The 23,245-nt window shown below is 43.8% G+C and overlaps 2 protein-coding genes across 2 annotated transcripts in view; one reads left to right on the plus strand and one right to left on the minus strand.

Annotated features, from left to right (window-relative positions):
• LOC140733232 (POU domain, class 2, transcription factor 2-like) overlaps positions 1 to 13,792 on the minus strand; it is a 386,783-nt gene extending 372,991 nt beyond the window's left edge. Inside the window, exon 1 of the mRNA XM_073056287.1 lies at positions 13,711 to 13,792. The gene's annotated coding sequence lies outside the window, so the exon portion shown is untranslated. The remainder of the gene's footprint in view (positions 1 to 13,710) is intronic.
• A 126-nt stretch (positions 13,793 to 13,918) lies between these two features.
• The window catches only part of dedd1 (death effector domain-containing 1), a 28,704-nt gene continuing 19,377 nt past the window's right edge, over positions 13,919 to 23,245 (plus strand). Inside the window, 5 exon segments of the mRNA XM_073056300.1 lie at positions 13,919 to 14,412; positions 14,414 to 14,516; positions 14,519 to 14,610; positions 14,612 to 14,708; positions 20,777 to 20,887. Of these exon segments, the coding sequence (XP_072912401.1) occupies positions 14,227 to 14,412; positions 14,414 to 14,516; positions 14,519 to 14,610; positions 14,612 to 14,708; positions 20,777 to 20,887 (589 nt within the window). The 5' untranslated portion in view covers positions 13,919 to 14,226.

A 23,245-nucleotide genomic window follows, 5' to 3' on the forward strand; every position in this document is an offset into this window, starting at 1 on the left:
GAAATATAAAATGATTTACACCTAAAATTAGAGGCCAAGATAAGAAAATGAACACTGAGATTGTTCCATACTGCCAAAGTTCTAGGCTGGTGGCAAGTGCCAAACTGAAAGAAGCGAAGTCATTAATTTGAGCATGGAAAGCAAGAACACAGTATCCTCTCATAGATTGTTAGGCTACAAAGTCGGATAGATTTTTGCATAGTAGGGGTAATTAAGGGTTATGGGAAAAAGGCAGGGTAGGCGGAAATGAGTCCATGACCAGATCAGCCATGATCTTATTGAATGGTAGAGCAGGCTCCACGGGCCAGATGGCCGACTCCTGCTCCTATTTCTTATGCACTTGTTCTGTACTATAATGTCTCTTCAGGTAACTGGTCAGACAAATATAAAGTGGAGACAGGACAGAATACAAAAACATGGAAGTCATGCTAGAATGACAGAAAATTTGAGTCGCAGTGGGTGAGGATAGCTCTGGTCAGAACATAACAGGAAATACATGGCTGTGAGATTTACACTACAGAATGGCAGTATAAGAGAACTATAGAAAGGAAGGAAGACTGGCCAAGCTGCAGCAGTTTGCTTTGGAAGAGATGAAAGGCAGGGGAGATTTGAGGCATATAGAATTATAGACCTGGAGAGATTGACAGGAATTACAATAACTAGAGGGCTAGCAGATAAACTCATCAGAAGAATTGAAGAGATGATGTCTGGTGAAGGCAGAAGCCCTAACCCATTTTAGGGAGCATCCAGTTAAAGATCTGCTCCCTACTTAATCTTTGTCGCTGTTATGTTAGTGGCTGTCTGTTGTAATTTTAGAGTATTTGTACATCGCCAAAGACACTTGTAAATTTCTATAGATGTACCTATCACGGACAGCATTCTAACTGGTTGCTTCACCGTCTGGAATGGAGGGGCCATTGCACAGGATTAGAAAAAGCTGAAGAGAGTTGTAGACTCAGCTAGGTCCATGATGGGCACCAGCCTCCCCAGCATCCAGGGCACCTTCAAAATGCGATGCCTCACAAAAGGGACATCCATCATTACGGACCCCCATCACCCAGGACATGCCCTCTTCTCATTGCTACCATCAAGAAGGTAGTACAGGAGCCTGAAGACACGCATTCATTGTTTCAGGAACAGCTTCTTCCCCTCCACCATCAGATTTCTGAATGGACAATTAATCCATGAATACTACCTCACTAATTTTTCCTCTCTTTTTGCACTACCTATTAAATTTAATATTTTATATACAATTATTGTAATTTAGTCTATTATTGTTATACATTGCCAGTGATATTAAACCCGATTCTGATTTTTGCCAAGTGCAAAATCATGTTCGTGCTTTCACTTCCTTTTGCCTGATTTTTTATTTGTGCTGTCATTTACCTTGTTTTATCCATGTGTTTTATTTTATTTGGCAAGCTCTTGCCTCTTAGAGGAACAACTGGTTCTATATCCCATGAAATTATTTTTTTGAACTCATCCCATTGAATCATTATCATTTCAATCATAAAGGAAAATTCCCAGTTTACTGTGAACAGTCTTCAGCTCGCTCCACTGAAATCATCCTTACCTAAAATACTAATAATTTCTTTTGTTAAGCAAAAACACATGGGTGCACAGTTAAGCTGTTAACTATCATCAGCACTAAAGCTTTCCCCAAATTAATTCCCAGAATTATTGCAAAAACTATTTTGTACATGCTTAATAAGTTCACTATCTTTATATGAGCTGGCCACTTGAAGTTAAAATTTCCATAACAATCCATTATTTACATTTTTCTAATTTCTGTAATCGTAGTGGGAACCTCTTCAGAATTCATATTATAGTCTAACATAATATAGTCCTCTTTTTATAAATTTTAACCATAAGTTCTATGCTGCCTACATTTGCCTATTAACAACAGTTACTTCTTCCCAACTTTATCTATACACTAGTTCCCAGTTCTGACTGCTTGGCTACTCTGACATACCCTCTGGTAAATTTACTCCGAGAATTCAATCACAGGCTTTGTATATACATTATTTATTTGACACGGATTCCAACATCATTCTGCTCTGGTGTTTCATTCATGTAGTTCTTATCTCTCTCTCGTAGATTAAATATTTTTCATCTCATCATTTTCCTTTTACCATCATGCTCCAACCTCAATTTCCAACCAATTGCCCAGTGCCTTTTAATCCCTCCCTTCCACATTTCTTTAAATTCTCTTCAAACACTTATTCTTTCTGTTAAGATGCAATCCCTCGGTGCAATCCATGCAAACAACAGCATATTCCTGTTCCACCAATGGGCACCATGAAGCATATCCCACATTTCCTTCAGATACACAATCACCCCCGTTACTTGAACAACCCTAAACAAAACTGCACATTCTCATTGTAACTCTTGGGGTCCTAACTCTAGTGGGTCTCTCTAAATTAGATCAAATTATTCTCTGTGGGTTTCAATGTGGCTTTGATGACTAGATCCTCCTTTTTCCTTTCCAATATCATTTCAAATTCTAGAACTTTACTCATGCATTTTTATTAATCTCTTGGTATAATTGCCTTGCATTTCTAGTTTTCCCTGTCTTCTGGCTAACTAATACACCTTTCCTTGAAACACTCATCATTATGCACAATGAATTCCATTTACAAAGAAATGCTACCCAACCAGCTAACAAGAGCACACACTCTTATCTTTTCAATGATTTCAAATTCCCTGGCCCCAAGCATCTCATTTTCACCATGAATGTTCAGTCCCTATACATCTCCATTCCCCCACCAGGAAGGCCTCAAAGCTTTCTGTTTCTTTCTGGACACCAAACTCTCAACCCGTTCCCCTCCAGCACCACTCTCCTCCATCTGGTAGAACTTGTCCTCACTCTCGATAATTTCTGCTTTGGCTCCTCCCACTTCCTTCAAACAAAAGGTGTAGCCATGTGCACTTGCATGGGTCCCAGCTATGCCTGCCTTTTTGTTAACTACATGGAACAGTCTATGTTCCAAAACTACACTAGCGTCACTCCCCAATTTTTCCTATGCTACATCAACAACTGCATCAGTGCTGCTTCTATGCAGAGCTCGTCAACTTCATCAACTTTGCCTCAAACCTCCACCCTGCCCTCAAATTTACCTAGTCCATTTCCAACACCTCCCTCCCCTTTCTCAATCTCTCAATGTCTGGAGACAGCTTATCTACTGTTGTCTATTATAAACCCACAGACTCTCACAGCTACCTGGTCTATACCTCTTCCCATCCTGTTATTTGTAAAAATGCCATCTCCTTCTCTCAGTTCCCCTGGCTCTGCTGCATCTGCTCTCACAATGAAGCTTTTCATTCCAGAATGAAGGAGATGTCTCCTTCTTCAAAGAAAGGGGCTTCCCTTCCTCCACCATCAACACTGCCCTCAACTGTATCTCTTCCATTTCGCACGTCTGCCTCACCCCATCCTCCCACCACCCTACCAGGGATCGGGTTCCTCTTGTCCTCTTCTACCACCCCACTAGCATCCATGGAGCACATAATTCTCCATAACTTCCACCATCTCCAATAGGATCCCACCACGAAGTACATCCTTCCCCACCCCCAACTTTCTGCTTTCCACAGTGATCACTCCCTACGCAATTCCCATGTCCATTCGTCCCTCCTCACTGATCTCCCTCCTGGCACTTATCCTTGCAAACAGAACAAGTGCTACACCTGCCCCTACACCTCCTCCCTCACTACCATCCAGGGCCCTAAACCGTCCTTCCAGGTGAGGCAACACTTCATCTTTGAGAGTATTTGGGTTCATCTATTGTATCTGGTGTAGCCTCTTATTTATTGGTGAGACCCAGCGTAAATTGGGAGCCTCTTCGCTGAGCACCTATGCTGCAACCGCCAGAAACAGCGGGATATCCCAGTGGCCTCCTATTTTAATTCCACTTTCCACTCCCATTCCAACACGTCAGTCCATGGCCTCCTCTACTGTCACGATGAGGCCTCGCTCAGGTTGGAGAAGCAGCACCTTATATATTCCGCCTCAAACCTGATGGCATGAACATCAGTTTCTCGAACTTACAGTAATGCCCTCCCAACCTTCTCTATTCCCCATTCCCTTTTCCCTCTCTCAGCTCATCTCCTTACCCATCCATCACCTCACTCTGGTGCTCCTCTCCCTGTTCTTTTTCCCATGGCCTTCTGTCCTCTCCTATCAGACGCCCCCTTCTCCAGCCCTGTATCTCTTTCACCAATCCACTTCCCAGCTCTTTACTTTACCCTTCTCACCTGTTTCACCTATCATCCTGTTTCTTCCTCCCCTCCCCCCACCTTCTTACTCTGACTCCTCATCTTTTCTTCAAGTCCTGATGCAAGGTCTCAGCCCAAAACATCGACCGTTCTCTTTTCCATAGATGCTGCCTGGCCTGATGAATTCCTCTAGTATTTTGTGTATGTTGCTTGGATTTCCAGCATCTGCAGAATTTCTCTTGATTGTTAATGATTATCAAATCCTATCCCCCACCCCCTCTTGCTACACTGTTCCTTTATTTATTCACTCACTATCTTTCTGGCTTCTCAAAGATTTCCCTGCTGAACCACATCAGTTTTCTTTTGGGTTCCATCCCCGCTGTGTATCCTTTCCATCACACTGAATCTAGTCTGATCCAGCATTTCTTTACCTGGTGTAATAGAGGCCTGGGAAAAAAAACTATCCATATCCTCTATTCCCTTCTCTTAAACATCAGGCTTTCTACAATTCACACTCCAGCTATGGCAACACACAACATAGTGATGTTTGCCGAAAACATTAATCCCCTAACATAAAGCCTACTCTGGCATAACTCTAAAAAATGTTTAGTTAATGGCAAAAAGATTTAAAAAATCAAATACATGAATTAGCGTAAAAACACTAACAAAAGTCATCAGTAAATACTGCAGCAAATATTTATTTTTATTTATTGAGATACGGCATGCCACAGGCCTTTCCAGCCCTTTGAGCCACACCACCCAGCAACCCGTTTTTACAAAACTATAAAAGCTTATTTACATTACATATACACAAGGGACAGACTTTCAATATTTACAAGACAGTAATTATCCTCAGATTAAAACAGTTAATACCCCGGGGTGGGCACCGCTCCCAGAAGTGACTGCGTGCTCCGTCTCCAAGGACAGCCGGGCATGAACGTATCCTCAGAAAAATGTTGTCAGGCAGTCAGCCCGGGCAGTTTCCGTCGCCTAGACCCGTGAATGGCCATCTTGGCCAGGCCCAGGACCAAGCCCACCAGGAGATCCTCCTCGCGCCCGTGGATGAGGAGCACAGGGGTAAAGTGCAGCCAGAACCTCAGCAGCAGCCCCTTGAGAAACTCAAAGAGGGGCTGCAACCTCTCACACTCTGTGTAAGCCTGGTACTCACTCCTCCCGCCCAATGGACAGGCTGTCAGTGAACCTGCTCGAAGACCTGTTGTACGGTACTGCCCAATGCAACACCTTCCACCCCAGGTCCCAATATACAGGGGAACACCCAACTCCCGATGTAGCCGAGCCTAATCATGGAACAAATTACAATGACCAATTAGCCTACTACCTGTCTTTGGACTGTGGGAGGAAATCTGAGTCCCCGGGGAAAACCCAAGCATTTTACAGGGAGGACGTACAGACTCCTTACAGATAATGCTGGGATTGAACTCCGAACTCTGATGCCCCCAATTAGTATCGCACTAACCACGACGCTGCCGTGGCGCCTGTTCCCAAGCGTGCTCTGTTTGTTTGCCTCCTGCTTGTCCCTCTCCGCTCTCAAGGAGATTCAATGATTCAATCATCTTTGATGATTGACATTGCACAGAGCCTCTCATCTCAAGGCAAACTGAAGAATTGGCAGTGACTCACAGGAGAAACTATTGGGGCAAAGGAAAAAAGGAGGAGGTGGCAGAGCACAGTACGAGAGAGTTCACATAAAGTCCAGCAACAGACTTAATCGTCCCTTTCTGAATTAAAAGTATGACTGGTGAGCTCAGTCCTCTTGTGTTGTACAGCTTGAAGTAAGACTGGCTCCTTTCTCCTCTAGAAGAGATTGGGAGCTGTAGCATCACCTGGAGGCACTCTGGTGTAACCACACGTTTGAAATTCACACCACCAGCAGGTTTTTTACATGCAGCTTTCGGGAAAAGCAGTCAGAGAAGGACTAGGTGATCATCGGGCAGAAAATGGATGGCAGCCGCAAGCAACCCTCAGCAGGCATCTTACCCCAAAACTGTTTCTGTGTTGGAAAACAGCGGCTTCAATTCATCTTCACTGAGTACAGCCAGACCCAAAATTATGACACTACACACATATTCTAAGTAGCCTCCAATGATGGTATGAACAATGTTTCTCGAACTCCCTGTAATTTCTCCCCTTCTCTCTTGTTCCATTCCCCATTCCAGTTACCATCTGCCCCTTTTCTTCTCCTCATCTGCCTATCACCTCCTCCTTCCCTTTTTACCATGGTCCATTGTCCTCTCCTACGAGATTCCTTCTTCTTCAACTCTTTAATTCTTAGTTTGAATGAAGAACCCAGCTTCTTAATTCAAACGCCTCCCCCCCCCCACTGACTTTTCCCCTCACCTGATCTTACCTATCCAGGTTGTACTCCTTCCCCACCACCACCTTCTCATTCTGGCTTCTTCCCCTCTCCTTTCCAGTCCTGATGATGAGTCTCAGCCCAAAACACTGACTGCTTATTCCTCTCCATAGATGCTGCCTGACCTGCTGAGTTCCTCCAGCATTTTGTGTGGGTTGCCCAAGATCTCCATCACACGCAGGATCTCTTGTGTTCGAGATTATGACTCAGTCCAGAAGGGGAGAGCAGCAGCCTTTCAAGGATGATAGTGGTAGGAGACTCAATAGAGGGGGGAACTAACAGGCACTGGACACTTGTGAATCAAAGGTTGTGTGTCAACTCCCTGGTGCCAGAGCCAGATAGGTTGCAAGCCATTCTTAAAAGGGGAAGTAAGCACTCAGAGGTCATGGTCCATGTTTGTATTGTTGATGTAGTTAAAAAGAAAGATGTGCTGGCAAAAGGAATTAAAGCAAGTTCCAAGGTTATCATATCTGGATTGGTTCAAGTGCCACATGGTAGCAAGTGAAGGACTAGAAAGATGGGTCAGATAGTGTAGGAAGGAGGGTTTTAGATTTCCACATTATCTGGGGCCATTTCTAGGAAGGTGAGAGAGGTTGGGCAGCGATGTAGCTTAACCAGGAAGAGCCCAATGGGACAATTTTCTTGTGTTGTTGGGGAAGGATTTTCCCAGGGGAACAGGACACTTCGTGGATGCACAGCTGGAGGGAAGATCCAGTCAGATAAAGCAGACACTAGCATAATGAGACAAGTGGCGAGAACACAAAGCTAAATTGCATCAAAGCAACACAACACTAAGAAAAATCCCAAAGCATTTTTTATACTAAAGGCAAGAGAGTAACTAGGAAAAGAGTAGGGCTGGTTCGGGATTAGAGCGACAATCTCTGTGTGGAGCCAGTAGGGTGTCGGTGATATCTTAAATAAATTCCTCTGATCTGTATTCATTAAGGAGGGTGCTGTAGTTGAAGAATTCAGGGAAGTGGAGTGGGAGTGAAATTCCAGGTATTACCCTTGTCTGAATTAGACATTAGACAATTAGAATTTGCCATAACAGTGGGGAGCTTGATGGCACAGTTTCATAAAACAGCTGTCCTCCCTACAACATCCTCGGGTGGAATCCCTCAATTCCCTCAACTGTGGCTACAAGCCTTCCATCAACTTGCCTCCTTCCTACCTCTGTAATCTCCTGCAGCCTCCTATGATCTGTGAGCTGTTCCTGTTCTGACACCTGAACCTCCCAGTTTTAATTGCTCCATCTGTAAAGATCTTTAGCCCTGGAATTTCCTCCCTAAATGGCTCCACCACTGCACACTCTCCAGTGCAAACCCATCACTCCCGAGCATGGCAGACGGTACTCCATCTTGTTAGGCACCAAGCTGGACCTGCAATGAACCAGCAAGTGTAGGTGTGTGAAAACCACTAGGAGTCAGGACAGCAGTAGAGCTTTGAATGTCTTCAAGTTTACTGAGGAGACCAGTCAGAAGAGCATCAGAATTGTCAGGCTGGAAGGACAGAGACGCAGACAAAGATTTCACCAGTGGATGAGCTGAACCACTGGTGAAGCTGGTGGTGTTACCAAAGTAGGAGATGGCAACACAGGGTGGAATATGGCAGCAAGATTGCAGGGTCTAGTTCAGCTGCTGGAGAGCAAGGTGGAGTTTTGATGGAGCTGATTTCAGGCATCTCATAGTCCTCACTGTTCTGAGTGGGTTATATCTGTAACACGCTGTAAGGTTTCACTACTAAGGCTAATGTAATGGCTTCTACGTAATGCTCCACTGTTAAGGTAATGGTTTCTCTGTAGCAGCGATGTTTGGGTTATGACTAGAGATAATGGGATTTTGGAATTCAGTGGCTGTCCAATGGGAGAAATGTTGTTCTTTCTTGTGTGTCTGCGAGCCCGGTTTTTTGCGGTCTTTTGTCAAGGAGAGGTGAAGAGGGAAGACACGTGTGGAGAGTGCTGGTAGACCACCGGATAGAGTGGACTGGGATCTGAGGCTCCGAAGGTCGGCAACGTTCGGAGAAGACCGATGGTGGAAGAATGACTACTGACTGAGCACCAATGTAATTTTGACTTTGACTTGGGCCTTTTTTTTTGGCTTTGTTTATTTTCATTACTAACCCTCTATTCAGATTAAGATTCATAAAGTCTATCATTTAATTGCATATGGTGTAATGTCTAATATTTTGCATTGTGGGTTTGTAGCTGGGGTAAATTACGCAGCATCCACACAAACGTGATTACCCAGTTTGGCAGGGCTGAAGGCCGATTCCCCTAGACGAACACGAGCTGGGCGAGCCTGAGGGTTGCATATCTGTTATCCTTCAAAACACAGGAACAATTCCAGAATCTAAAGAGCTTTGGAAGATGTCATCTACCATATTCACTAAGTCCAAAGCCAGGTCCTCTGATCTATTGCCTTTCCAGCTCACCAACTTTTCTAGAACTGTGCATTCACCTCAGTTCCTTTAGTTCACTAGACCCTTTGATTCAGCAATACTGTATGTCTGTCAGGTTTAGTGTGTGGCTTCTTCCATGAAGAGTGGTGCAAAGTTATTGTTTAATTCCTCTGTAATGCCTACTCCTCATTATAAATGTTCCTGTCACTGTCTATAAGGTGCCTCACATTTGCCCTCCCTTCCCTTTCCACATACTAACAAAAGCTTTTACCGTCCGTTTTATCTTCCTAACAGTCTACTGTCAAACTCTACTTTGCCCATCTTCATCAGTTGCTTGCTCTTCCTTTGCCACATTCTAAAATTGCTCCCAGTCATCAGGTTTAATGCTACTTCTGGCAACTTTACAAGCCTCTTCCTTGGATTCAAGGAAGAAATTTCTAGTTTCTCGTCAGCCATACATGAATCACTTTTCCTTCCCAATTTGTGTCTTAAAGAAATATTTTTATGCAATTAACACACACACAATGCTGGAAGATCTCAGCAGGCCAGGCAATCTATGGAAAAGAGAACCGTCGATGATTAGGGCCGAGACCCTTCTGCAGGACTGGAGAAAAAATGCTGAGGAGTAGATTTAAAAGATGTGGGAGGAGAAAGAGGAACGCAAGGTGATCAGTGAAACCGGGGGGGGGGGGGGGGGGATGAATTAAAGAGCTGGGAAGTTGATTGGTGAAAGAGGTACAGGGCTGGAGAAGGGGGCATCTGATAGGAGAGGACAGAAGGCCATGGAAGAGGTGATGGGCAGGGAAGGAGATGAGGTGAGAGAGGGAAAAGGGGATGAGGAATGGTGAAGGTGGGGGGGGGGGGGCATTACTGGAAGTTTGAGAAATTGATGTTCATACCATCAAGTTGGAGACAGATGGAATATAAGGTGTTGCTCCTCCAACCTGAGTGTGGCTTCATCACAACAGTGGAAGAGGCCATGGATAGACATATTGGAGTGGGAATGAGCAGTGGAATTAAAATGGGTAGCCACTGGAAGATCCTACTTTCTCTGACGGACAGAGCATAGGTGCTCAGCGAAGTGGTCTCCCAATCTACGTCAGGTCTCACCAATATACAGAAGGCCACAATGGGAACACCAGACACAGTGTATGACCCCAACAGACTCTCAGATGAAGTGCCGCCTCACCTGGAAGGATCAGAAGAACACTGATTTCCTGAAGCTCTCCTCTCTAATGCCTCCCCCTCCCCTTTACTATTCCCCATTCCCTTTTCCCTCTTTCACCTTATCTCCTTGCCCACCCATCACCTCCCTCTGGTGCCCCACCCCACCCTGCTTTTTTTCCCATGGCCTTCTGTCCTCTTCTATCAGACTCCCCCTTCTCCAGCCCTGCATCTCTGTCACCAACTTCCCAGCTCTTTACTTCTTCCCCCCCCCCCCCGCAAGGTTTCACCGATCACCTTGTGTTTCTCTCTCCCCTCCCCCAATGTTTTAAATCTACTCCTCAGCTCTTTTTCTCCAGTCCTGCCGAAGGGTCTCGGCCCAAAACATTGACTGTTCTCTTTTCCATAGATGCTGCCTGGCCTTCTGAATTCCTAATTTCTGTGTGTTGGTTGTATTTCGAACATCTGCAGATTTTCTCTTATTTGTGTTTTTTTTTGCAATAAATGTTTTGTTTCTTTTGATGCTAAGCATTGCTTGTACACTCTCATGCCTTTCAATACACTCCCCTAATCAATCGCAGCTAATTCTCTTCTCATTCTCAACTCTATTATTAGTTTCCTTTGTTTAGATTTAAGATCCTAGTTCTATACTGAACCTCACCCCTCTCTTTTCCAATGTAAAATCCTGAAATATTATGGTCAATTTTCCTCAAAGGCCCCATGACCAACTAAACTAGGTTACTACATCAAGCTCTGGGCTTGACTTGGAGAGCATGCAATGCAGAATTATCAGCATGATATTGAAACTGCAAGGGATTACTTCAGAAAGGAGAAGTAAGAGACCACAGATGCTGGAATCTGGCGCAAGATAAAACAAGCTGGTGGAAAAGTCATTGGGTCAGGTCAGATCTGCAGCTGGAAGTTGGTGTATTGGACTGAATGAGGTGTGGGAGATAAAGAGGTGAGGGGAAGGGGCAAACTAGAGGCTGGTGAGTTGTATGTGAATCTGAGTTAGTAAGGACTACAAGCAGATGGGAACAGGTCGGGGAGGGAAAGGTGTAAATGGGCATCAGTCTAGGACGTAATGTGGAGGCTAAAGAGGGACCAGAGATTTGGAACCTGAGAAAAAGAAATGTGAACCATTGAGGTGAAGGGGGGAAGGTAGGCAGATAGGAAGAGTAGAAGGAAAGTGGAGGGAGGGGGTAAATGGGGTTGAAATTTAGATTAGCTGAAGGATAGGAGTGACTATGGCTTCCCCATTTCTTCCTTTGTTCCCAAGAGGCTCAGGAGAAAGTGATTTGACCATGCTGCTCTGAACATTTGCTTCTGTATAATCTGAACGTACACATGGGAATAGCCAAATAAAGGCATCTTTTCTGGGCCCACTTAAAGAGCTGAGTTGCTGTTTAAAAAAGGGTGGGTCTTCTTTATGCATTTCCACAGATTTAGCAAAATATCCCGATGAATTCAACAGGGATGTTGGTAAGGGGAGATAATACACTGAGCCATATGAACGGATGAAGACAACCTTATCAAAAGAGTTGGGTTTGAGCTACATCTTATTGAAGACAGGCAGCACGATTTGGAGAGCAATTTGGCCTTGGCAGCTAGGAGAGCGGCAGCGAATCAGGATGGGAGTTGCGCTGGCCAGCTTTGGGTAGGAGTGGCGGGAGAGGGCACACAAGGATTTCGAACTGAGCTCGGCGATTATAAATATCGGACCATTGTTTAAGCTGGAGCCACTGGCACCTGGAGTTTAGATCAGCTGAGCTCTAGGCTCTCACATCTTTGGTGGGCAGGATGAGAGGGGCCAGCCAGAGGAACAAAAGCAAATGGGGGGGGGGGGTGTAGGAAAGAGCAGCGGCTCAGACTGCCTTTTGAGCCTGCTCTGTCATTCGCAAGGATCAGGGTTTGGTTTGATTTCCCCGTCCTTTCCCCCCACAATTAGCGCTTCCCCTATTGTCTGCCCAGTCCCATGCCCGACCTGCTGAGCAGGTGAGTGGTAACAATGCCCAATGCCTTCACTGGAGGACATTACTGCTCGTGCGGCGCTGAAAGGGCTTTGCCACAACGTGCTCGTTGCGAGCAGCTGGCGATTGTCCGCACACTTGTGGGCGCAGGAACTGCTTTCAGATGAATTTGGCTCACCATGTAGATGAGAAACAGTGGAACTGGATGACAAATCCTCAGCGATACGGGAGGAAATCGACTGAAGGACCTAGTTCAGGGCTAAATCAGTAACCCCCTCCCCCCCACCACTTACTGTGAGATTGCCACGAAGGGTTATTGTAACCGAACCTCTTGACAACACCCTCGAAATCAGAGGTTTTCTGCTTCAAATGACAATCAAGGCACAACTGCCCTTATATCAAATCACCCCCACCCCCGCCTCCAGAACACCAAACAAGCATCCCCTGGGTCCCAGGGTCCTGCATTATACAAGGCGTAATTGTGATAGAAGCTGTTTTAACATGTACCTGTCCACTAAACCGTGCAAATGCATCCCCCGTGACAATGAGCGACCAATGTGAACAATGAACGGTGTGGCGTGCTCGAAACCGTACACCGGACACACACACACACACAAACCGCCGTCACGAATCCAAGATTTAAACCGGCGTTAATGCCAAAAGATCACCAAATTTGGCAAAACCACACACCCGGGATTATTCAAGGTTTCCCTGCAAATACTGAAAGGGTTTGCCGGCGGGGATTCGTCGGTTTAAGTACAAAAGGAAAAATAAAATAACGTTAAGAACGGAAGTAACGAGCTCATCTCTGAACACGGCGTAATTCTGCAGCAATTAAAAGTGTATTCGTCGAGCTCCCGGTAAATTACAATGCTGGGAATCCCGGCGGCAGATGCTGCATCGTCAGCTCCCTCCCTCCCTGCCTTTCTTCCTCTGATCCGCACAGCAGTTGAAATCTCACAACCCCAATTCCACACCTTTTAATTGATTTTTGGGGGTAATATACAAGACATTAATTTCCGTGCCTTTCCATTGATTTTCTTCCGTAAAAAGAAAAATATTTATAAACGAAACCACCACGCGTTCCCTCCATCGAAAGAATACACTTTCTCTTTGCAACCAATAAATCATTTAAAACCTGCAAAATTAGGTGTGCTCAGTCAAATCATTTTCTAAGTTTCATCAAAATCCACCTTCCAAATGAAATCGCAAAAGTTTATAATGAAAATAAACCTTTTCCACAGTATACTTTGACGAAATTCTTTTATTCTAGATAACACAATAACTGGAAACAATTTACAAATTTCTTCTTATACAATAGTCTGCTTGCATTATCTATTACAATTTGCATGTCCAATAAAGTATCCTAACCATCTTTTGCAAATAGTTAATCTGTTGAATTTTTTAAGATCAATTTGTTTTTGACATAAAACATTCAGGCGTTCGTACAATCTCTACTTAGCAACAGAAGGAGAAAGAGCCACAGCAACCGCATTAGCCCTTTTTTTTGCAATCAATAAGAGGAGTCCTAAATTATGCAAAGAGAAGCTATTAATATGCAAAAATTAAGAAGATAGAGAGAGTGCACATTACCGGCGCTTCCATCGGTGGGCGCTGACTCCATTCAGTAGTCGCAGACGCAAGAGCCCACCTCTGCCTCGCGTCGCTAAGCAACGCGCCGTCAATCACCGACACCCGCCTCCTCCAGGGATCCGGCGGAAATAATCATATGCAAATAAGATTGCGCAGGCCAGCCAATAGCCTCCGCCTCTCCCCTCCCCCCCCACTAGTCCGTCATCAATCGATAGCGGGCAGGGTCGCCGCGCAGACGTGCTTGACAGCGCTGAGGGGTTGCTGCTCGCTTTGGGCGGGGAAATCGGAAAGGCGGCCTGGGATTTCATGATGGGATTACGAGACTTATTTTTCCCTGTTCTCAAACGAGGGCAATAAATGTGTTGAAGATTGTGAAGACATTTGCCGGCGGGAGCGGATAGACCTCGCGGAAGGAGCGAAGAGCGACACGTCAACACACCCATCGCCGCCACCGTTGGCAGTTGGTGACGTTCGAAGGAGCGAGTGCGCGCACCGGCAGGGCGGGAGCGTGTGCGCATGCGTGACCAGAAGGTGCCAGAAGCCGACGAGGACTACGACGGGGAAAAAACACAGGGAGGGCGCGACATGGCGGCCGTCAAGCGAGCGCGGTGGGAGGAGGAGGAGCTGATGGGTTGCTACTGCATGATATCCCTACACCAGATGTTTGAGTCGGTGGGCTCGCAGCTGACCGAGGCCGACGTGGGAGGCTCTGTCCTTCCTGCTCGATGAGGCCTACCCGCTGAGCCCGGCGGCCGAGGGCCCGCCGAACCCTGAGGAGACCGAGGGCGTCGACTGGAGCCGGATAGCGTTGACGCCCTGGAGCGGCCACTGGATACCGGCCGCATTCACCGGCCCAACAGCGGCGTGCGCCTGCTGTTTGAGCTGGAGCGGCGGGGCCTGTGTGGACGAGACCGGTTTCGGGAACCTGCTGCAGCTGCTCCGGGTCATCAACCGGCACGACCTGCTGCCCTACGTCAGTCAGAAGCGGAGGAGAACAGGTAGGGGCCCCGGCGAAGCGAAAGGGAGGGCCTTTCAGCCCATTGCCGGGATTCAGTGGGTGGTCCTATAGTAAGTGAAGTCTCCCGCTTTTGTGGAAGCAAAGGGCTGGTTGCTGCGGCTCCTTTTGGACCCAAGCACAAAGTCAACGTGCAATAACCATTAGCAGAGTTTTCCATTTGAGCGGGGTGGGAATCGAGTCTGGCTGCACTGCTGAAGGGCGGTTAGATTTATTGTCATGTTCACCTGAGAAGATGCTAGGTTATCTGAGCCCCTCGTAATCTTCATAACATTTCCCAGTTCTCCCCTTAGCCTCTGCAGAATCGGGTTCATTTTGTCACCCAAACACAAATTATTATAAATTACAAAACCCACATTTGCCCTATCTGTCCTTGTAGCACATGCCTGCTAATCCTCTTCTCCACCCCCTTCAAAGCTTCTAGGTCCTTCTGTAATGGGTCGACCAGGATTGAATGCAATACTGCGTGTGTGGCCTATCCTTGTAACAACTTGCTGACTTTTGAACTCGATGCTTTGATTCATAAAGGCTAGGATGCCATATGTCGTCTTCACTGCCCCATCAATGTGTGCCCACTTTCAAAAGAAATGGTGAATCATGCAGTAGAGCAAAAGCATTTGGGCTATCAGGTCCACATCAGCCCTGAAGGAGGCATTCTGCTTACTTTCCTCTGCCCCTGCAAAAGGTCCTGTCACTTTTTTTTAATCAATTATCTACATTTTTTTTGTAACAATAAACTACCCAGTTTAGGAGAATTCTATGCTATCTCCAAGAATTTCCAATCTGTGCATACGTTCCTAAGGTCAGGGTCAAACCAAGCTTCTGGAGCTGGAAGGCCACAATATTATGTCATGCCTCCACGCTATCCCTAATGAGCTTTCATCCCTGGCCTGTTGTTCTCTAAAACTGATATTTTATACTTTCCTTTTGTAAGTAAAATCTAATTAAAGTTCTTTATTGTCTCTGCATTTATGATGCAGAATTGGAATTTTTGAAATGTGTATCTCTTCAGAGGAACAAAACAATGCCATCAGTTTGAGCTAATCTAAAGTCAGTCACAAGGAATTCTTGTGATTTAAATTCATCTTAATGTTAATGGTGAAAGCAATAGAAATTAAGACTGGCAAATCTCCAGCGTGCTTGATTTATCTTCTAACACCTTTAAAAGGAGGGGAAAAGCTGAAATTTTTTCTTCCAAAGTTCATCCATTTTCCAAGTTCTGTCTTTTAAAATAGTAGCCTAGAGAAGAAAACAGATGTAGGTTTCAGCAATGGCTGAGCTAATGTGAGAGTCAATTTGGCATTACCACTGGTGTTATTAGGTAGCCTCGATGGTGGTGGGTGTGAGTAAGTAGCACCAGAGTTGTCAACCCACATGGTTTAGCCTCAGATTCCTGTAAGGAAAACAACATTTCTGCAGAAGAACACGGCTTGTGGTACAGTTGAAAGTCAGTATTAAACTTAGGACTGTATTAAAAGCACTTTGCAAGTGGATGAAGGAGGCAGCTAACCTGAAATTCATGCCTCCCAAAATGCTGTGAGCTTTCAGCTAGTTGAAATCTGAGATGTTAAGCTAAAAGCATTGAGAAAGGAAGCAAAGTTAAGGCAAATGATTGTATTCCCAGTTTAGCATGGGCAAATGATTGTATTCCCAGTTTAGCATGGGCAAATGATTGTATTCCCAGTTTAGCATGGGCAAATGATTGTATTCCCAGTTTAGCATGGGCAAATGATTGTATTCCCAGTTTAGCATGGGCAAATGATTGTATTCCCAGTTTAGCATGGGCAAATGATTGTATTCCCAGTTAGCATGGGCAAATGATTGTATTCCAGTTTAGCATGGGCAAATGATTGTATTCCCCAGTTTAGCATGGGCAAATGATTGTATTCCCAGTTTAGCATGGGCAAATGATTGTATTCCCAGTTTAGCATGGGCAAATGATTGTATTCCCAGTTTAGCATGGGCAAATGATTGTATTCCAGTTTAGCATGGGCAAATGATTGTATTCCCAGTTTAGCATGGGCAAATGATTGTATTCCCAGTTTAGCATGGGCAAATGATTGTATTCCCAGTTTAGCATGGGCAAATGATTGTATTCCCAGTTTAGCATGGGCAAATGATTGTATTCCCAGTTTAGCATGGGCAAATGATTGTATTCCCAGTTTAGCATGGGCAAATGATTGTATTCCCAGTTTAGCATGGGCAAATGATTGTATTCCCAGTTTAGCATGGGCAAATGATTGTATTCCCAGTTTAGGCATGGGCAAATGATTGTATTCCCAGTTTAGCATGGGCAAATGATTGTATTCCCAGTTTAGCATGGGCAAATGATTGTATTCCCAGTTTAGCATGGGCAAATGATTGTATTCCCAGTTTAGCATGGGCAAATGATTGTATTCCCAGTTTAGCATGGGCAAATGATTGTATTCCCAGTTTAGCATGGGCAAATGATTGTATTCCCAGTTTAGCATGGGCAAATGATTGTATTCCCAGTTTAGCATGGGCAAATGATTGTATTCCCAGTTTAGCATGGGCAAATGATTGTATTCCCAGTTTAGCATGGGCAAATGATTGTATTCCCAGTTTAGCATAGGCAAATGATTGCTTAAAGGACAAAATAGAGTGGATGTTCATTTCAGTTTGGCTGACTGTCACCAGTGGTGCAGTACAAACTATCCAGTGTATCAGTTACCTGGATGTAATATGCACAAGTTTGTTAACTGAGTGCTATGCAGAAAGTCTGCAAAGGAATATATACAGATGGGTAAGAGGGAGACAGTTGGAATATGATGTGAGAAAGTAAAGTTGTACAGGTGGAAGAACAGAAATTGTGTTCAACTGAGTAAACATCAAAGCTGGAAGTAATTAAAGTTCAAGAACTAGGAATGCAGGTCATTTCTACTGTTCCATTGCTCACTGAGGTCATGGCTGGTCTTCCACTTTGCCATTTCTTGCCCTGGTTCAGTAGATTTCCCTTAATGTCCATATTTCTGAGAAATTGACAGAACATGTCCCTAAGGCCGATTTCTTCAGCTGGGCATTAAGCAGAAAGAGTTTACATGAGTGAGGTAAATGCAGGAGATTCTGCAGATGCTGGAAATGCAGAGCATCTCTTTCAAAATGCTGAAGGAACTTAGCAGGTCAGACAGCATATATGGAGGGGAATAAGCGGTTGATGTTTCAGGCCTAGACCTTTCATCAGCACCCATGTTATCGGATTATTCAGATTGGCTTCATGGTTAGCACAGACATGAGCCAAACGGTCTGCTCCTACCCTGTGCTGTTTCAGGAGAATAGTTCGGCTAATAAAACACTGAGGTGTAGGACAATTTTTTTAAGCTGTGAAACTTTTCTGTAACTGGTCGAGCTATGGGAACAGGCTTTTTAACAAAGTTTCAAAATATATTGGAAATGAGCAGAAAAATGGACAATCTAGATTTACTTTGATCCTGTTGAATAGTGTATCATTCTTAAATTGTGACTGTTTCCTGTCAATGCCTTTGTTCATGCATTCTGCTTTTTAAAGCCTTTAACAGTTTTCATTTGCCAAATCAAGCTGGTTATGGGACCAGAGATGTCTGGATGGAGTAGCATTTATTAATGACTGGTCCAGTTTAACAAATTGCTCAGTGTTTGGTGGTCTTGCGGTGTAATTAGTATTTTATCTCTACAGTTCTATTTTCTCAAAATTGATTCGATATACAGCTTTATAAGCATAACATAAAACTATAATTGTTCTACCCAAAATAAGTTTGTTAAAAATTGCTTTGACTTGAAATATGAATCATGGATTTAGCAATTAAACCATGATCCTGAAATGTAGCTTTTAGTACAATCTTTACAGATAACCAATTCCTTCTCTAAGCTAGAAGTGTTTGCAAATAGTATGGAGATTTTATTCCCTAAGTAGCTGCCTTCAAAAAGGAAGACTCAAGTCATTGTGGGAACTGCAGATTAGTTATCTCAATACTGTTAATAAAGCAATGTGAATCGTTACTGCAGTGGACAGAGATGCCAAGAGAAAAAGAATCTAAAATAGGGTTGTAATTAACAATCTATCAAGTACTTTTGAAAAGGTTGAGTAATAAAGACAGTGCTGTAGCATGGGTTTTCATGGAATTGAAGACTATTTTATCCAAAATGATTATATCTTTCCCCAATTCCCAACACCCCCACCCCCAAATTCCCCAGTCTGACCTTATACCTCTAAACACTCTGGTTCCATCGGCTGCGTATGTCTAGGGAAGACTGTCTCCAGCCTCGCCAAACGTGTGAGATTGAGGTGCAAAACCCTGAAGCACCGTTTGTGCGAATGCTGCGTGATTCGTTACCCTATTACAAATAAGTACCACAAAATTGCACAGTACACCGCATACAATTAAACAATTTAGTTTTAAACTCTTAATTTGACCAAAGGTTAGTGAAGAAAAATACAAAAATGAAAAGGGCCAATTTTAATGTAACAGTCTTATGTGCTCAAGTTGGAGCTCATGGTTTCCCCTTCGCCGATCTTCCTTTGATCACCCCGGGCTTCGTCGAATCATGGTCCCGCTCTGGGTCAAGTCCTATAACCTCTTCTCTCCGGAGTCTTCTCTCTTCATCTCCCGCCAAACCAAAGACCCAGCTCACACTGTGTCAGGCACACAGCACGAAAACACACACCCTTCATTGGACGGCTGACATTCCAAAGCACCCATTATCTCTAACCATAACCCAAGCTCTGCTTATACAGGAAGACCATTACGTTAACAGTGAAACCTTTCCTGCCTATTACTTCCCCTGGGTCGTCTCCTTCCCTCCCTCCGATGGTCCACTCCCCTGTCGTATCAAATTGCTTCTCTATCCTTTGACATTTCTCACCCACCTGGCTTCACCTGTCATCTTCCAGCTAGCCTTTTTTTCTTCTCTCCCCCCCCCCCCCCCCCCCCCCCCCCCCCCCCCCCCCACCACCACCACCTTTTATTCTGGCATCTTTCCCCTTTCCTTCATCCTAAATGTCTTGGCCCAAAATGTCGATTATCTATTCATTTCCGTAGATACTGCCTGACCTGAGCTCCTCCAAAGTGTTTCACTTTGAAATTTCAGCATCCGCAGACTTTCTGCTGTTTAATCTTTTAAAGATCTGTTAAAAATCTTTAAAGTTATGAAGGGGCTCAGTATGAGGGGAGAAACTGAACAATGGGTTGGGTGTATAAGGTTATCACTGACAGATCATAAATACAAAGAATTTAAGCATTTTCTTTGTTCAAGGGTGCAAGAATTGAAGCAGATAGCTTGGACACAATTAATTGAACCATAAGGCCTGAGAAATTGTGGATCAAGTGGGTGAGGTAATAAAGATGTTCTTTTGGGATAAATACTGATGTGCATTCAAACAGTGCTATAGGGATGATGCACTGCAATTTAACCTCACTGCATTTTATGACCACTTTAAAGGCTCCACCTCAATAATGAGCACAGGTGCTTTTAGTGCAGAATTTGTTTGCTTTCTTGGACTGGGAGCAAACTTTTAAGCTGCTAAATAGAAATCAGTTCTAAAAACCATTGCCTTGGAGGAGCTGTTTCTTCAAGATGTTTCTTTTTCATATTCCACTACTTCCTGATATAATTGACTCTCTAGGACTGAGGCCAAGGAAACAGCACTTAAACTTTGAATTGTGTTTTGTTTGAGCATTCACTCCATCAAGATTTTGTTTTCATTAATTCTGTTACTTTCTTGCTCACTTCTCTAACTTGCCCATGTTTAATCTTTTGGAATCAATGCAAGTTATTTGTTGGAGTTGAACTTGTGATGCCAAAACCATTGCATTGGTTGTGTCAATAGTATTGTGAGCTCCATTATATTGTAACTAAACAGTTGTTTAGTTCATCCTGATTCTGCCTGATTGGGTGATTGCAAGGTTTGTCCTATATCAGCCATTATTAGGTTGTGGAACTTGCTTCAGAACAAAAGTTGTTTTATTTACACCTATGATGCAGTTACCAGGCTCATTTAGTGATGTTGATTGATCTTCCAATTTAGTCTTTTTTAACTTCTCTTCACTCTTCCAGTGTCTCCTGAGAGGTGCACGTACGGAAGACCTGCATCAGGAATTAGAGACCAGATGGAAAGCTGTTTAAGTTCCGAGCATGCTAATTCGACACAGAGGGATTGGGAATCAGGTAATATTCAGTCTTGCCCTTGGCCTCTTAATAAATTCTACTGCTATGGTCAATGTTAGAGACATAGACCAGTTTAATATTCATATTTAAACAATGCAATAAAAGGTGCTGGGAGTACAAGATACAATAAAAGAAATGGGTTTTGTTTGAAAGTGCTCAATCCAAGCAAAAAAATTTTTTATTGAGAACCTGCAGATGCCTGAAATTCACATCAACATAAGCTGGAGAAGTTCTGCAGATCGGACAGCATCTATGGGGTCATAAACAGTTGACGTTTTGGACGGAGATGCTTCATTGGGACTGGAAACTGCCGGGGGGAGGCAAAGAATCCAGAATAAGGTGGTGGGGGGGACTATATCCTCAGGCATATCTTATCTAATGATACCTTTGTTAACTTTCCTGAACTGTTTTCAATATTCTAGCTGAGGCCTTGCCAGCAATTGAGTGCCTTAATTTTCCCCCAGTAAACAAGAGTAATCAAATGCTTATAACATGCTCATCATCTTGCTTTGCCATATTTAAGGATTTGTGCTTAATGATGTGACAACCTTTCTATTTGTCTACAATATTCAGAATTCTACCAAGTAGTGGGAACTACTTTATTCCTCCCAAAGTACCTCAACTTAAACTTTGCACTGCATTGAGCCTATCTAACCAGTAATAATCTCATTACATTATAACATTTTATATCTTCTGAAAATTATGGGTAAATTTTGTTTTTAATGGAAATCAAAACTCATCTTTCTCAATTGAGCCCCTGCCTAATCCATTGCATCTTTTGCTTTAACTGACTTAGTTCAGTATCTATTGTGCTGATTTCCATTTTAACAGGTCTTCACTGTGGTACTATTACCTTGGTCAGCCTGTTAATTTAAAATTTAGTCAGATATAGAGCACTGAAGCAGTCCATACTGACCATGTTGCCAGACTGAGCTAACCCCATTTGTTTATGTTTGACCATTTCCTTCTGTGCCCTTCCTACCTGAATAAGAACACTACTGCACAATACATAACCTACTGAGATCAATCTAACCCTTACCTCCTACATAGTCCTTTATTGTTCTATCATATGCTTATCTAGCAATATCTAAAATCTCCTTAATGTGTCTACTTCTACCACCACCACCACCTCTGGCAGGCTGTTCCATGCACTCACCACTCTTACAAACAATATCCTTGCCTCTGACTTTCTCCCCCGCCCCATATTTTCCTCCATTCACCTTAAATTTATGTCCCCTCATATTAGCAATTTCTGCTCCTGTGACAATACCTCTGGCTGTCAACTCGATTAATGCTTCTTATCATCTTGTACACCTCTATAAAGTCATCTCTCATCCTTCTTCGCTCCTTGGGGGAAAAACCCTAACTCAAATCAACCCTCACAGGGCATGCTATCTAATCTAGGCAGCATCCTGGTAAATCTCCTCTGCACCCTCTCTAAAGTCTCCTTTAATGCACCCTTCCTATAATGAGGTAATCAGAACTGAACACAATAGTGGTCTAACAGGGTTCTATAAAACTGCAGCATTACCTTGTGGCTCTTGAATGCAATACCCCAATTAATGAAGACCCAACACTCCATACACCTTCCTTGAGGGATCTATTGATACAGATTCAAGATTCTTCTGTTTCTCCACATTAAGAATCCAGCGGTTAACACTATATTCTGTCTTCAAATTCAACATTCCAAAATTAATCACTTCACACTTTTACTGGATTGAACATCTGCCAAATTTCAGCCCAGCTCTGAATCTTGTCAGCGTACTGTTGTAACCTATCCGAGCTTCTACACAATCCACTCCAGTGTACTTTGTTACATCCTCAGAATTCATTCAGGCTTGTGAGGCATAAAGTACCCCTCAGAAAGCCATGCTGACTATCCCTAATCAGACTATGCTTCTCTAAATAGATAGATAGATAGATAGATACTTTATTCATCCCCATGGGGAAATTCAACATTTTTTCCAATGTCCCATACACTTATTGTAGCAAAACTAATTACATACAATACTTAACTCAGTAAAAATATGATATGCATCTAAAATCACCCTCTCAAAAAGCATTAATAATAGCTTTTAAAAAGTTCTTAAGTAGTTTACTTAAATACATTGAGTCCTAACCCCGGCACTTTAACATATCTTACTCCTGGCGGTTGAATTGTAAAGCCGAATGGCATTGGGGAGTATTGATCTCTTCATCCTGTCTGAGGAGCATTGCATCGATAGCAACCTGTCGCTGAAACTGCTTCTCTGTCTCTGGATGGTGCTATGTAGAGGATGTTCAGGGTTTTCCATAATTGACCGTAGCCTACTCAGCGCCCTTCGCTCTGCTACCGATGTTATACTCTCCAGTACTTTG

Source organism: Hemitrygon akajei, chromosome 1 (assembly GCF_048418815.1).
Source record: "Hemitrygon akajei chromosome 1, sHemAka1.3, whole genome shotgun sequence".
Taxonomy (NCBI): Eukaryota; Metazoa; Chordata; class Chondrichthyes; order Myliobatiformes; family Dasyatidae; genus Hemitrygon; species Hemitrygon akajei.